The sequence below is a fragment of the Indicator indicator genome, chromosome 10 (genome assembly GCF_027791375.1).
Source record: "Indicator indicator isolate 239-I01 chromosome 10, UM_Iind_1.1, whole genome shotgun sequence".
NCBI lineage: Eukaryota > Metazoa > Chordata > Aves > Piciformes > Indicatoridae > Indicator > Indicator indicator.
The window spans coordinates 24,134,907-24,151,770 of NC_072019.1; the positions used below are offsets into that span (position 1 = coordinate 24,134,907).

General features: G+C 40.2%; 1 protein-coding gene across 1 annotated transcript in view; it reads right to left on the bottom strand.

Annotated features, from left to right (window-relative positions):
* Positions 1-16,864, bottom strand: part of AGBL4 (AGBL carboxypeptidase 4) — a gene marked incomplete at its 5' end in the record, with an annotated part of 965,543 nt that overhangs the window by 456,724 nt on the left and 491,955 nt on the right. Inside the window, one exon of the mRNA XM_054384552.1 lies at positions 12,295-12,334. Coding sequence (XP_054240527.1) covers positions 12,295-12,334 — 40 coding nt within the window. The remainder of the gene's footprint in view (positions 1-12,294; positions 12,335-16,864) is intronic.

The following is a 16,864-nucleotide window of genomic DNA, read 5'->3' on the forward strand; positions in this document are numbered from 1 at the left end:
CTACCTGAAGGGAGGTTGTAGCCAGGAGGGGTTTGGTCTCTTCTCCCAGGCAACCAGCACCAGAACAAGAGGACACAGTCTCAAGCTGTGCCAGGGGAGGTTTAGGCTGGAGGTGAGGAGAAAGTTCTTCACAGAGAGAGTGGTTGGCCATTGGAATGTGCTGCCCAGGGAGGTGGTGGAGTCCCCATCCCTGGAGGTGTTCAAGAGGGGATTGGACGTGGCACTTGGTGCCATGGTTTAGATAGGCATGAGGTGTAGGGTGACAGGTTGGACTTTGATGATACTTGAGGTCTTTTCCAACCTTATTGATTCTGTGCATATTATTTCATCTCAAGTACCTGTGACACACCTGAAAAGACCTTGCCAGCTCTATGTGGTCATTGCTACAAGATTCTCCTTCCATTTGTGCCCCCTCCCTTCAGCATCACTCTACATCACCAGCACTGCTCACTGGCTTCCATGACCTTCTCCACCTTCTCTAAAGTTGCCTTGTCTATTCAGGTTGGAAGAGTCAACAGGTATGAGTCACAAAGAGGACTTCTTCAGGTTGAGGCTGTACATAAAGTGGAGGACCTACCTGCTGACTGATCTTTTACTACCACTGTAATAAGCCAGACAATTATAAACTACCTCATGCCAAGGCGTGCAGGCTGAACTGGCCAAGGTGCTTCAAACATTCAAAGAGAATACTGTCAGCTTCCAAGTCTGAACATTAACATAAAGAAAACAGACCTTATTTCTAAGGCTCTGCTAGGAAAATATCTCTTGCAGAAAGTGAATAATAAACATACTGCATGCCATAGTAATGTGCATGGGGGGAGGTAAGCCATTGCTATAAAACACAGTATTCTAACTACTACAGATGTTGCTCCAAGAATTTACAGCTTTTTCTGCATGCTTATCTCTCCTCACCAGTTTCTGCACATTGAATCACATTCAAACATGGGCCATTTTAAGCCATATTTTTATTATTTTAACCCTTCTTTTTTTTTTTTTTTTATGCTACAATTAATTTCTTCTGTGGTATTCCATAATGTTAAATAGATTCAAGACCTGTATTTACAAACCACATGCAATCCTATTTTGGCACATGTAAATTACATGCAAATACATTCTAAATTAGTTTGTTTATCACTCCAGAATTCTAATCCAAAGGTTTTGTTTTTTTCTGAATTTAGTTTTTATTCTGACATGTTTACAAATGAGTTTGACTCTGGAAAATAACTTAATAAACTCAGGGTTAGCTATGCAATTAGAGAAGGCATCTGGGAACCATAAAACCTGAAAAACAATATTTACGTCTTTTGTACATCCAAAATTCTCTTTTTTTCCCCCCTCCTTTTTCTTTTTTATTTTTTTCTTGTCCCTTAAATTCATCTTCTCAAAATATTGAAGTTATTTTTGTATGAGGACAAACAACAAGTACTCATTTTTATAACCAATGACCTCTCTCTCCAATGAGCAATTCATGGGGTAGCACTGGATAAAATGCACAGAGGAGAAGATTTCATTATAAAAAAAAAGAAAAAAAAAGAAAAAAAGAAAATGAAAAATAACTGAATTAACATTGATCATGACTTTTCAACAGCATTTCTTATTATTACAGCCAGGCAAAGTCTCCTGTGGGCAGTAAAGCTTTCCCATGTATTATTAGCCCTCTACAGAAAGCTATGAAAAGACACAAATCTGTTTTGTCAAAGGACAGAAGAGCATTTAGTTATAAGAGAAAGTATGGTCATAATCCATTGTGGGGTTAAAGGTGAAGAAAACAGAACTATAACACAAAGCCTTAAGAGAGTAATACTCCTGCAGTTAATTCCTGAACACCACAGCAGAGCTGCCTGGTTTGTGGGAAGAATACATTCTCAAGACAACCTGACATCTATATGGTTTGTATTTATTAGCTGCAGCACTATTATATAGCATCTCTACTTGTGTGCTAGGTACCAATGCACATGGCACCATGGCTCCTGATTCTGGAGGGCTTTGTTGAGATGCCACAAGTGTCCACATCTCTGATGTGAAAGCCAGCACTATGGCAGAGGTAGCAACCTCCACTTGGGTGCTGGGGGCAGAGTGATGGGAACTCTTGCTTGGCCATACTGCTGGCAGTGGTCTAGGTACTCAGAGCATCTAAGAAAGGTTTCTAGCATATAAAAAGCTACTTTAGTGCTCGAATTACAAAATTCAAGGCCACATATTGGAGCAAGGAGTTTCAGTTCAGGACAAGACACTAAAGCAATGTGTGAAGTTGCTCTTGCTGTCAAGTTTGTTGGATATTTGACATCAATTAAGGGTTTGGTCCAAGGAGGAAGCAACTTAAGAGTGTTCTGGATCACATGCCAAGGCAAATTTGCCGGAGGTCTAAGATGCAGATATCTAGATGACTACATAAGGATTCCTTTTACAGCCAACCATGTGCCCCAGACCCTCACAATCCCTGGGAGGAATGGCAAGCAGATGAATTTAGCACAAGGGACAGCAGCATCACAGCAGAATTTAGCATCATTCTATAGATAATCCTTCCTTCCTCCCTTCCTTCTTTCCCTCCTTCACCACTGCAGACCCTATCCCATCCTGCCTTGTGCCTCTTCCCTTCCCCTGCCTTGCTCTTTTGCCAGCACTCTCTTGTCTTGGTGCTTCCAGCATCTACGCAGTCCAGTGCAGTGTCCTGTACAGATGTCACAGCATCAGAAGCAGACAGTGTTAAAACAGTATTTCACCTTCCTTTAACCTGCTTTTTAAGGACACTGCAGTGATATTACTGCCTAACAGTACTCACGTTATCTCCTTTAGCAGCATCTCAGATAACTCCCTTCAATACTTCACTGAGCTGCACGAAGAACAAGTCATTTTTCCACCACGGGTTACCCTGCACTTTCAGTCTGAATTCACAATACCATCACACCTTCCTCATTCAAATCTCTCCTAAAAAAAAAAAAAAAATCCTCTGTGCTTTCAAATTACAAGCTCCAAACAATAATAAAGGCTCTAGGTTATCCTTTCTTGTGGGTTTTCCAGTGACCTTGGCTGACTGCTTTAACAGAAAATGTTCTGCATACCAAACAAATGAGCCTAGTGGCAATTCTTAGAAACAAATGAGCTAGGAAAAAGTCTTCTGTGCAGTTCTAGCTCCCCTATTCCTCAGTCCTCTCCACTGTAGTTGTATAATCATCACGGTTTTGCCATTTTAAGTTACATCAGAGATTGAAGGAAAGGGGCACAGGAGTCTAGAAAGCTACAAAGAGAGTAATGGGCAGTTTCTCAAAAATAAAATGCAGTTCCATAAAAGTCATCTTTTATTTTTGACATTTTCTTTTCAGCTTTCTTGCCCACCTCCCCTTACTTTGTCTATTTAAGTCACTAAGTATCCAGAGGCCGCTTGGTGTTACACTGTACATCCAGCATGATGATATCCTCATGGACTGGGATACATAGGTGGTAGTAAAATGGACATGCAGCACAGTTACCTGTACATGCTTGAGTAGGTTAAAAAAAAAAAAGGAAAAAAAAAAATCACAAGCAAAGGTTCAGGTCCAGGTTCAATTCAGCAGTACTGAAATGACAGCACCATTATAAAAAAAAAAAAAAAAAAAGAAAAAAGAAAAAAGATAAAAGATAAAAAGATGAAAATATGGTCAGGACTTATGTGTCTGGCATGGCACCCAGGTAACATGGCCTACTGGCATCTGCACCCACACCAGTGAGTCTGTTGCAGAAGACACAGTTCTTGCTGTTCAGGTCTCTGCTATCTCATGCATTTCTGCACTGTGCTCCATTTTGTAGAGTCAATATAATCCTTTGCTTTCTTCCAGATTTGTAATACCCTGATTTCCACTAAATCATTTCCAGATCGCTCAGCAGATGTCTAAACAAAGGAAAAAATATTCCTAAGTGACTTTCCATACACATGCCCTTACAATGTAAAGTTTCATTAAAAAAAGAAGAACGTTTTCCATTCTTTCTAAATACATGAAACACACAAAGGTGGGGTTTTTTTGAGGAAAAACCCCCAACATTATTTTAAATTTTCTTCAAGTTTATGAAAAAAAGAGAGGCAAAATACACCTGTTCACAGAATTGCTCATTTTCACTCTCTCTACATGAGCCAGATGCTCATTCTGCACATTGTGAAGTAAAACAGAAAGCATTATGTGCAAACATTTGCAGCATAAATAGCCTCATCACCTGGGATACTTGCTGCTTCTGAAATTTCTGATCAAAGATAAAAACCAAGACAACTCCTTGTAATCAATTATGCACAGATAGTCCTCAGTGTATGTGCGATTCATAAAAATAATGCTAAAAACCTAATGTGGATTTATATGCAGAAAATGAAATATGGACATGGACAGAACACTAATATTCTGATTGCTATCTTAAATCAACAATCCCAGTTCTTTAAGCAAGTCTCTGGCTAGATAATGCTTCCTTGAAAAAATTTCCAGCAGCCCTTTAGCTGCTCTCACTTCCAGCAGAGCAGCTGCAGAGACACAGCCCAGGACCCTGTGAAGGTTACTGCAGGCTGCAGCCAGGGAATCAGCACTACAAGCAGCTGGACGCAGACTTTACTTCTGTTTTGGCATAGATTAACCCCCTGCATACATCCCAAAAGCACTCAGAGTGCAAAGAAAGCTTTACTTGACAATCTGGCCTTTATAAAAAGAGGGACAGCAATATGTGCTTGCAAGCCAGAGACAGATTGTAGCAAGCAGGGTGGCTTGCAGAAGTTGCCCTGTGCATACAGTACCCTGTATAGACACTGACTGGAAGAAAACTGCAATGATCACCCTCCCACTTCAGCCACAAGGGAAGCTGAAGATGTATTTAGCTTTCAGGCATGTATGAGCATGCTATCATCATCGTCCTCACTAATACCAAATTCACACTTTGAGGTCTTCGCTGTGTCGATTTCACTCTGCCTTGTAACAGTCAAGTCAAGGAATTCACATGGCAATGCCAATCCTTTCATCAATGTTACGCCCCTCAAAGCCTGTAAAATATTTATATTTCCACATAGGCTTTATTCTTGTTTTGCTCTAGCTGATACCCTTTTATTTTGGGTCTTACACAATTTTGCCTAGGTGAGCCCCAAAGAGTATGCAGTGACTTAATGAGCAGATCAATTACTGTTCATAAGAAAAGATACTGTCTCTTTAAAGGTTATTTGAAGGTTGATTGCTATCTTATTGCTTATATCCTGGAAATCTATTCAGCCTTATGAATGAATTTGACCTTTTTATACTTACTGGGGGGGAAAAAAATAAAAAAAAAACCAACCCAGAACAGAAGTTAATTTAGAGCTCCATAATACACCACTTTTTCCCAGAGAAATGAAAGGGCATTCAAATCGATACCTGCACAATAACACTCTGATGAATGTTTGCACCCAATTTTCTCATTTTGCTAACTTGAGATTGGGCATTTTGAATAGTTCTCAAAGAACATATTCTTTATATGCTGTGAAGTATGTGGTATTGTGTCCAAACAATGCGAGAGGATAATCATTATAGGAGTATCACTGGGCCTGAAAAGGTCAGTTAGTTAGAAATGTCAGCTTTCAATGCAACTAGACTGGACCTTCCTATGTAAGGATCCAATTAAAGGGACATGCCAAGGTGCATGGAAACATCATGGTGACCTGGAATAGTAATAAGGTATTGTGGAAAAGCTTGATATTTTTCTTCAAAAGTAATGGATTAGCCTTTAGAATATTTTATTTTCTCTGCAGTCTTATTTTGACTTGGCAAATATCACTTATTCTACATGTATCCAGAAGAAGGTCATTTATTATTTTTTTTTTTTTTTAATGCAAAGGTGGGGATGAAACAGCTTTGCTAAAAGTAAATATTGAATGGAAGAGGATCTGGTTTCATTATTGGGTTAAAAAGTGTCATTTCAATATATCTCAAAATTGTGATATTTGAGATGGATATAAGTGGTGTTTGGGGAGATATATGGGGATAGGTCAGAGGACAGGCAGAAAGGTCAAGGTGGACTTATTTCCTTGGAATGTGTTGCAAGTGAAGACTGTTCAGGGAAAAGAAGGTGGGAGAGAAACACCTTTTGGTGAGTGCATAGCATCTCTGCAGTCATTATTCTGGGAAATGGAGAGGTATAAGAATTAGGAAGGTACTGATCAGTAGGAATAAGTAATTACAAGCAACCATATTACTTCTCCTTATCACAGGAAATGGAAATTCTTACAGCTCTTCAGCTACAGTAAAGATGAGGAACTGGATACAGTCAAATTTCCTAATTAGCCTCCACACAGCTGAAACCAACTTAGTGGCACAGGCAGGAAAAAAAAAAAAAAAAAAAAGGCAGCATTTCTTCTCTGTTAGCACTTGCTTCTGAAGTTTCATCAAGTTTGGAAGAAAGTTTTCCCCTCTAGCTTTAGGGTTCACCCAAAACTGGCAACACTTTGAGCTGAGACTTTTATGGTAGAGAAACTCTTGTGCTGTGGGTTCAAACAAACCACTTGGGGTCTGTTGCTTTGCAGAGCAACAAGGTGCTGTCCTTCCCACGTTATTTTATATTGTTGCGGGCGAATGGGTGAGTTAACACCAGTGTCTTAGTGAGATGAGAAACAATTTCACTCCCACCCACCACTGAGCATTAAAAGACTCAATTATTAAAGGAAAGATAAGTAAATTCTTTTCTCCACCACCTTTCCAAATAACATAGCGTGTGAAGCTTCACTAACAAACACGAACAGTAATTATGTTAGGCTGCTGAAAAACTCAGACTCTATCCCTTGACACATACTTAGACTAAAATCAATGTACTATTAATTAATAAGGACTAGAAAAAATAGTACCTGGTCTTCAGCAGCAAACAACTTTCTGTCACATTTTATTACTCTGTGTCATTTTTACTAATACCTGTCGTATAGCTTCATGACTTTGAGTTCATATTATTTTCATGCTTCAATTAGAAAGAAGGAGATAGCCAGACTATACAGGAAGGTAATGGAAAAGTCTTGTAGTAGGGCTTAGTGAGGGAATTTATAGTTAAATGAAACTTTCAAATATACTATAAAACTTCTCCTTCCTTTACATAGTTTTACTTGAGGTCTCATAAGCAGTAATATGTGGAAATGCAGAACTTAATCAGCTAAAAAATATAGCAAATCTCACATATCACTATATGCAATGCCAGGAGAGTAGAAATACATTTTTCCTAACCAGAGGAAATTAACTAGGCAACAGTCCTATATCTATAATTTAAAGCAGTAAAATATGTATGGCAGAAACTACAGCCACCTTAAAAGAATTCAGGGTAGCAGTGTATCACAAATTAATGAAATGGAGACATTTTTAGAGCATGCAGCACTGACAGTATTAAAGGGGAGAGAATATTTCACCACATAGATCAGTGTGATAAATACCTTTGAAATAAAACTTTTTCCCCTGTTTAAAAGTGTGAGAGCCTGAATGTTGGGAGGAAGCACAGAACAAGTCCTTAATGCTTCTGATCAAATCTCAATGCCACTCCACAGAGATGAGGAATATCTTACTCTGTCCCTGCATGTAAACCTCTAATGTGGTCAGAGGAAATTCTGAGTCAGTCAAAAGGCAGGAATTATCAAGTCAGCTCTTATTTTATTTCACCTGAAACAGAGCAGAAAGAAACTCTAAATACTTTATATTCCATGCTGTAGCCAAGGTGGGCACTATGGAATATTCAACTATCCCAGGTTTTTTAAATGCAATCAATTTACTGCTGCCAAAAGTAGTAGTTTTATATACATCTGGGAAAAAAAGCACCTATGGTGCTGATGAATTTCTCCTGACACTGCACTGATTTCAAGAGAATGTTATTTTAAATTGGCAGTAGAGAGACTGGTGGAGAAGCGTAAAACCCTGAGGATGGCTGAATCAAAGAGAATTTCAAAAGAATTTTCCTGATGGTTCTTGGACGATATCACAGGTTAGCTATTTTCAAAGCCAATAGTTTCCAACACACTTCCATTTATGGTATCAATAATTAAAAAAGGCTTCAGTGGGAGAAGAACTTACCTTACTGAGAAGAGAAATTGGAAATCTGTATTATTATTGTAAACACAGGAGATGAAAAAAGCTTTGTCTCCATGGAAAAGCTATGGAAACAGGGATATCTTTTTTGCAACTACTGAGTGGTTATCACAATGTGATGTGGGTGGTTGTGGATGCTCAAAGTGTTACTAGAACATGATCAAGTAGAAATTAAGAGCAGATACTCAGCTCTTTGCAGGAAGGCAAAAATTAAACCACCTGAAGATTTCATCCTAAAACCCAACTAGAGTAAGTGCTAAGGAAAAGATTTGGATAAAATTCAGAGGTAAACCTAAGTTTAAAGAAAACTTAAATTGCCAAAACTTAAATCTCATTATGCCCCACTCCCTGCCTGCATGTCCCTGCCAGCTATTAATGAATTTTTAACAACTTTCCCCCACCCCACTGCACACATCAGCTCTACCTCTGGCACTCTGAACCGTACAAAGCGTTACAGTCTAATTGTAACTCACATGTCAAGGGGTAAGAAGAAAGAAGTGTGGTGAGAGCACTGATAAATTTAACTTAACATTCCTCCAGCTACTCAGCACTAAGAGCAGTCAACTGCCCTCCACATTTTACATGAGTGTCAGTTACTTCAAAAGAATGTATCTGAGCATGAGTGTGTCTGGCTTGCTCCCTGCTTATGCATAGTTTTTGTCTGTTTTTTCCTGGAGACCACAGCAAAGCAAAGACTTCCTCCAGTTTAAGACACATTGTGGACCCTTCAGCACCTGCTTTATTAGGGGCACTGGAACAGGTCAGCTCTAAATGTTACAGTGGGAGCTGCACCTCTCACCCTCTGAATGTCTTCCTTTTTCTTTTTTTTTTCTTTTTGTCTAATTTTTTTTTCCTAGAGCACCCTCAGTCCAGGTTACAAGTTGATGAACTATACCTCTTCAATTTAACAAACGTGCTTTTAAGTCTAACACCTCTTCAGTCAGGCTCTGCCAAGACACACAAGCTTTGCTCCATGTTGGTAACCATCAGGAGTAGGGCAGCAGGCAGCAGTGGACTGTCTTTGAAGCACAGGCTCAGCAGAGCACAGGCAGGGTGGGTGTTCAGGGCATGAGGAACTAGCACTGCTTCACATCCACCAGTGATTCCCAGGAAACCATGCAACAGCCATGGCCATGAGGAACAGCACGACTGCCGTGGGGTAAGACTGCACACTCTACTTTGAATGTTTTGGCACTTAGGTCTCAACACCCTTGAATTTACATTAATGCCATTATTTTATCTTGCAATTAATCTCTTTAAGTGGCTGATCAATTTTTTTGGAAATTAATGGATGTGACTCACGGAGAAAAGCTATGGTAATACCTACAAGGGATCATCAAGCTTGACTAAATGTACAAAAACTAGTTTGAGAACTTCACACTCACACAAAAAGATGATCTTTGTCATGACAGCAGAGCAAATCACAGAGGTCACCTCCTTGTTCTGAAGTCCTTTGTCAATTCTTACAATTAAGCAATAGGGCTTTGGTGGCTGATACTGCTAGTGAGACTCTGAGGACTTTTATGCTATAAATAGGGCTTAGTGACCTCCTCCCCAAATAAAGGCTGACTGCCTTCGGCAAGGTGGAGAGCAGGATGAAGTCCCAAAGGATTAACAGCTGCATCTAAATAGCTCAGTCTCTAATTTGAATCAGTAAATTAAGGGATGACAGTGATTACGGATGATTTTAGCCATCATAAACGATATTATGACTTTGTAAAAGCAGACTGTTGATATCAGATCTTAGAGCTAGGACTCAAAGAATGAAATATTTTAAAGCTACAGCCTCCAAAAATAAATAAAAGCCTCAAGACTATGATTTGTTTTATTTTATTTTTGCATTTGTAGGGCTTAAACTAGACCCTTTAATCCACAGGCTGATAGTTTCCAATCCTACCAGTAATTGAGCACCTCTATTTTTTCAGCCCCTTTTGAAAATCTCAGCTTTAGGTTCTTAGGTAAGTTTGGTCAAATATAGCATCAGGTTTCTTTTGAAAATCCCTTTATTGAAAGCAAAACTGTAGGTACTCATTTATGTAATCATGGCACAAATACTTTTTTTTCCCTGTGTAGCTAATTATTATAGATTTCTAGGTAAATATCAAAGGGTAAAACATATCCCACAAGAAAAAAAAATGTTTTGGAAATCTTTTCCCCTCCTTTTATTGCAGTATGTCTACCTATGCAATTACTGGAAGCTATTTTCATTCTTCCAACTAATTGCTGCGTTGATTTAGCAGATTGCTGCATTAAAGTGAGAGATCTGAAGTGAGAGCTGCTTACTGTGATCACATCTATGCACAAACCCAACTCAGTCAACCCTTTCACTGGTTTGGTGAATGCTGTATCTAAAATTATGACAAAGGTATCATAAATTTGTTTTGCAGAAAAGTCTCATACTATATTACTCTGGTCCTCAACCCTCCTTTTATTAAAGTGCCTGTGGACTTTGGTGCCCTTATCCAAGATCTGACTGTTTGCTACACTTAAGACCTTCAGAGATATTTTTCTGTTTCTTCTAGAAACATGGAATGCTGAAGATACAAAAAATGAAAAATGTGCCATGTTTGTCCTTGAAATTACAGTCAGGATAGTGACAATGGCTGTATCACACTGTATTGTTGCTTTTATCAGCAAGTGCCCTGAGCTTACATTAACATAATTGCAAACTGCATGAAAAGTGAACATGCAAAAAATGTGATGCAATTGCCAACAGCCTCAAACATCTGTCCCAACAAAGTGTTCCTCCTCCTTATTTTAATTCTTATTATTTTAACAAGGTTAGTGAAGGAGAAATCATGTCACAGATGATATCTACATTTAGAGTGTCAGAACAATTATTGATGCAAAATTGTTATCCAGGCAAATATATGTCACATTTTGTTCACTTCCCATAACACCTGTTCATTTCACTAGCACATTATTCCCAGTTAAAGCCAGAGCTCATTGGTCCCAGTTAAAGCCAACCTGAAGGCTTAATATGTACATTCATCTGAAAAATTGAAAAAGTTAACCAAAACGTAGCACCACTCAAGCACGGTGTACATCTGAAGCTGGTGGGCAGCAAACTTCTGTAGCAGCTAATAGAGAGAAACTGAGCAGGAATAATAGCAATAAATTAAAAGCCACCCAGCCTTAAGAGCTGAAATCAAAGAGAGGCACCATTCAAATGACCTGCATTTCAATCATGGTGCTGAGACCTTCTAAAGTCACTACACCAAAGAGCCCAACATTTCCCAATAGAACATGTTTTAATTTATCTCCTCAAGAGGCAAATCATAAACCATAGAATCAGTCAGGGTTGGAAGGGACCACAAGGATCAGCCAGTTCCAACCCCCCCTGCCATGGCCAGGGACACCTCACACTACAGCAGGCTGACCAGACCTTCATCCAGCCTGACCTTAGACACCTCCAGGGGGGCCTCAACCACCTCCCTGGACAACCCATTCTAGGCTCTCACCACTCTCATGCTGAAGAACTTCTTCCTCACTTCCAGTCTGAATCTCCCCACTTCCAGCTTAATTCCATTCCCCCAGTCCTGTCACTACCTGATAGCCTAAGAAGTCCCTCCCCAGCTTTCTTGGAGCCCCCTTCAGATCCTGGAAGGCCACAAGAAGGTCACCTCAGAGCCTTCTCTTCTCCAGACTGAACAGCCCCAACTCTCTCAGTCTGTCCTCATAGGAGAAGTGCTCCAGCCCTCTGATCATCCTGGTGGCCCTATGACAAAAGCTATCATGAAGCATTAATTTAAAGCATTTTAATTTTACCTATTCCCTAACCCACTTCAAGGTTCCACAGACCTAAGCCTGGACCTCCTGTTTCCCACCATACACATTGAAGGCCACCATCTCCTCACTCCCAAAACCATTTGCATCTGCCACCAAGGAAAGTCAGGCTTGCGTTTCTCTGATACTCGAACACACACTGTGAATCCGAGGGCATCTGCCCTGCAGACAGACTGCTAACTGTAACCCCAGGAGGCTTAAAGAAATATCAGCACTGAAATTCATAGAGTAAAGGTCTGAAGAGGCAGCTCTGTGAACGGATAACTGCCCGGGGCTTTGCCAAGCACAATATAGCTGTCACTTGTTATTACGTGAAAGATTTTCTGGGGAACAGTGTTTTTCATTTTGCATGTCAGAGACTGGGGAGAAAAAAAAAAACAAACAAAACCACAACACAAAAAACAAACAACACATTTAGACAACCATCTCTTTAAGAAAAAGAGGAGAGAGCTGTGCAGCAGAGTTCACTTACCAGGGCTGGTTATTGTCAGGAGGTCAAGCCGCCGTTTTTGCTGAAAAACAAATTATAAAAGGAATGGTTAAAAGGGGACTAATTTTAGGGGGGTCATCCTTAGACCTGCAAAGTGCTTTGACATTTATAGCCAAACTAATTACAAGTTACATGCTTTACAGTAACTCTTTTGGATGGGATCCACATGTATTCTATGAGGAAGGGAAAAAAAAAACCTTGCTCAGTCCTTTGAATGTGTTTTTATTTGCACTTATAAAGTGTTACTATTTCTTTTTGGGAACATATACTTGAAATGGATAGCTAGAAGCAAAGATGGACAGATATATTTATAAAAGTGATTTCTGATTCCACAGGGAAGAAGACAAGGAACCAAGACAAGTGTAAGTTCTTTATTCATATCAATCACTGACTCCTACCCTGTATGTGATCAAACACAATTATATAGCCTTGGGGTGAACCTTTCAAAGACATGTAAGAGGATCTAGATGAACTCGAGAATGATAAAAGGAAAGCTTCTTTTCATGCTGAGTGCAGTCAGCCCATGGATCTCATTGCACCCAGATATTCCTCACCCCAAAAACTTGCCAGACTTGATCACCCCTGGATATTTGTACAGATAGCAATATACAGGGAATTATTAGAACAAATAGTCAAGTTTAAATAGAAGACTGATTTCTGGAAGGGCTACAAACCTTCAAAAGGCAAACCAACCTGTTCTACAAGAAGGTTAGGACATTTTTTTGCATGGAACAAGATATCTCACCAATGCCTTGGTGATAGTGAGGTGTGTGTGAGGTTCCCTTTTCTCTGCAACACGTAGCCAAGGCTATTCACTACATCTTTCCAGTCTTAAGTGACCTCCCTAGCATTGCCTCTCTGTACCCTGAGAAAGAAATCCATGTGCATGTGGATTATTATCCTTTTTCACCTTTCTGTGGGCTGAGAGCTTTGTATCACCGTCAGGGCTTTCCCGATCTCACAAACTGTTACTATCTCTTCTTCATAGGACTTTCTAACTTACTGTTTTCTCCCTAACTCTGCCCAACATTAGTGTGTCTAGCTGGCATTGAAGACTACACTGTCCAGTTTAATTTCTCTCTCCTAATTTCCTCAATAATGTCTGTGTTACTTTCATTTATTGTCAGGCCCTATTGATCTTTCTCTAATTTAATTCTCATCACAGCATTCACTGTATTCCTGGGTGACAGCTGAAAGTCCTTGAGGAGGAAACATTGACTCGGTATTCCCTACCATGAACACTCCACCCTGGAAATGATGACTGATGAATTTCCTTCCCAAACTCATCGTTTCACTGAGTAAAGCTTCACTGGCCAAAGTGTATGGACACAGTTGATCATAGAATCATAGAATCAGTCAGGGTTGGAAGGGACCACAAGGATCAGCCAGTTCCAACCCCCCTGCCATGGCCAGGGACACCTCACACTACAGCAGGCTGGCCACAGCCTCATCCAGCCTGGCTGCAAACACCTCCAGGGATGGGGCCTCAACCACCTCCCTGGACAACCCATTCCAGGCTCTCACCACTCTCATGCTGAAGAACTTCTTCCTCATGTCCAGCCTGAACCTCCCCACTTCCAGCTTTATTCCATTCCCCCCAGTCCTGTCACTTCCTGATAGCCTAAAAAGTCCCTCCCCAGCTTTCTTGGAGCCCCCTTCAGATCCTGGAAGGCCACAAGAAGGTCACCTCAGAGCCTTCTCTTCTCCAGACTGAACAGCCCCAACTCTTTCAGTCTGTCTGTCCTCACAGGAGAACAGCTCCAGCCCTCTGATCATACCTGAGCTATATGGCCAATAGTGAATGTTGCCTGCTGGGAAGCTGAATGGGGTGTCAGGCTGCAAAAACACATTGTCTGAAACCTTCCTGGCATCAGTACCTGAACTCTTGCACAATGCAAATCATATTTGTGAGAAAAATTCATTCCTGTCTGTTTTCACAGGTACCTCTTGTTCTCTTAATTCTGACAAATCATTCTGAGTATGACTTTAACAGTGTGCTTGATCACATTTTCTTTATTATGAAACACTAAGGGCAGACTAAGCCAAGTCTTTTCCCAAGTGTGCAGGGGGCATGGTGAAAGGGAGAAGACACTGCTGCTTCTTTCTGTCACCTCCACAAGAACCATTCAGAAATACAGTCCCTGCTCTGATGGGTTCTGCTCACCCTGTCCTCCTTTCCCAGGGAGGAATAAAGCAAAGCAAGCAGTTGTGTCAGCAAAGGACTCATCTGCCTGCTGGGAGCCATAAGATGAAACATCTCCTAATAAGCTAAATTTTATATAGATCCTGTGCCTTAATCCTAATTCAAATGTACAAAACTATGGAATGCCAGGGTTTAGCACCTACTGAGCTAAAAAGCTTTGCTTACATTTCTGAGCACAACTGGAACTCCAAATGCTGTATATCTAATGAACAGCTAGAACAGAAAATATATATCCAAAGCCTATGCTCTGTGAAAGCTTCTCTGCTGGGAAAAAAAGGCAGAATATAAATATCCTGCTCAAAGAAGGTTGCAAAATGTAGAGATTCAGAACAGAGAGAAAGGCATGTAGCACAACTGGTCTCCTGACTTGAGTCCATTAACTAGGGTAAAAATAAACATGAAATAAACCCTTAAATAATTTAATTTGATACTGCAGGAAAATGAAAGCATATAGAAACAGGCTAAAAAGAAAAAAAAAAGTAAAATAAAATTAAATTATTACAAGTCAAATGTTCAGCTTGTGACTTTTTTCTCTGTTTGGATGCTGCCCTCAAGCCAGACTTGACAATAAACAAAACAAAACAAAACAAAACAAAACACAACACCACAAACCCCAAATTAAATCTAGAGCCAGGAAATCTTTGTGTATGTCTTGAACTTTAAGCTCAGTTTTTTTTTCTCTGACTTCAAGTGGAGCAGCACTGATCTTTTGCATCTAACACCTAACTGCTGCAAGGGATTTAAAATGCCACCAGGTTCTTGGCACTGGCTCTACCTAAATGCTCTGGGCTGGAGCACAATTGTTACTGCCTGCCTGCTGCACTGAGAGAAAAATTTTTTTCTGCTCTGACCTTCACTGGACCTTGAAGAGGTTTCACTCCTTTTACTCAGCAGGGGAAGTTTGGACATATTCACCACACGTTCACCAAAAATGGGCGAGGAGGAAACAGCAAAGTGCATTCTAGAATTCTGCATTTAAACATGCAAAAAATGTACTGATTATGGATCCAGTCACTTTCTGAAAAGTCTAGCCTGTCTCTGATCTCAGGGGCTAGTTTTCTGTTGTTTCCAGGGCTCAGCTGGATGCAGGCAGTCTAGTAAGTAGATGGGCTTTGTTAAAACACATGCAGGTGCACTTATGAGTATGTATAAAAGCAGCAGAATTTGAATGTGAAGAGAGAGACATTACAAGTGTCACAAAGATTAATAAAATAATTGCATCAGAAGTTTCATGGCTGTGGGGCTTCACATATTTGCTTCTCCTTTCAGTGCTGAGAGATGCAAATTGCAGATGTGATGCAGATGCCCCCCTCCAGCGTGTTCACCCTCTCCCTGTTTTGACAGATTTCTTCAAAAAGACTCATCTCACAAGATGTCTGGCTTTTTGTTGTTGTTGTTGTTGTTCTGCCTGTAATCATTTTCCACTCCTCAAACACCTGCCCCTGCAGAGATGCTTGGGACTACCCCAATCATCAGGCAACCTCCTGTCCCCCAAGAATTACTTACAACCTGAGCACTGGACTGTAACGGCTATTGTCCCTGGTCAGGTGAGAGGTGACAGTGTCCTGCATGGGTAAGGCTGGATTTCACCTGCACTGACAAAAAGAGAAACACTCAAATGATTTCCACAGCATCAGCCATAATTTTCAAGAGGCAAACAGCAATGTTCTCTGTATCACTACAGTAGCTCTATTGCTATAATCCTGTCCTGCCCTTAAGGGGCAGCATCCTCATTTTCACTTTGCTGGCTATTTGGAAGCCCAGAGGCAGAAAGAAGCCACTGGTGATTCATCCCCACTTCCCACCTTGTGTGTTGTTTTTTATCCTTGGTACTTCCCTCCAGGCACAGTCCCTACAGTGCATTGGGGCTCTGCAGCAAGCCTGCAGCAGATCGTGCTCACTTCCACAAAATTAACACAATCTTTAATTAATGCAATAAGCTCTGATGAGTAATAAATCATATTAAATATGAGGAAGGCAAATTTTTAATAAATTAAGCATTGATTCACTCGATAAATATTAATCTACTAAGCATCAAGAATTCATTACATTTCAGAAAACTAGTTGAAAAAACTCACTGGTGAGCTGGTCTAACATGTACAGAATGGTCCCTGTTCACCCGTAATATACACTTATTTTTAACTAATTCCTTAATTTATCAAGTTAAACAACTTGCCTGAAAGTAAATCTGGATTATCATTCCATTGCAATATGCAATTTTCTCAACACAGATTCTAACTCACTCCTCAGATGGTTTGCTCAATTTTCCTTAGTAACTCCCTTTCTGAGTCCTTCCTTTTCTCTTTCTTGATGTTGGTGGTCTTTAAAATATTTGCTGACTGGCATCAT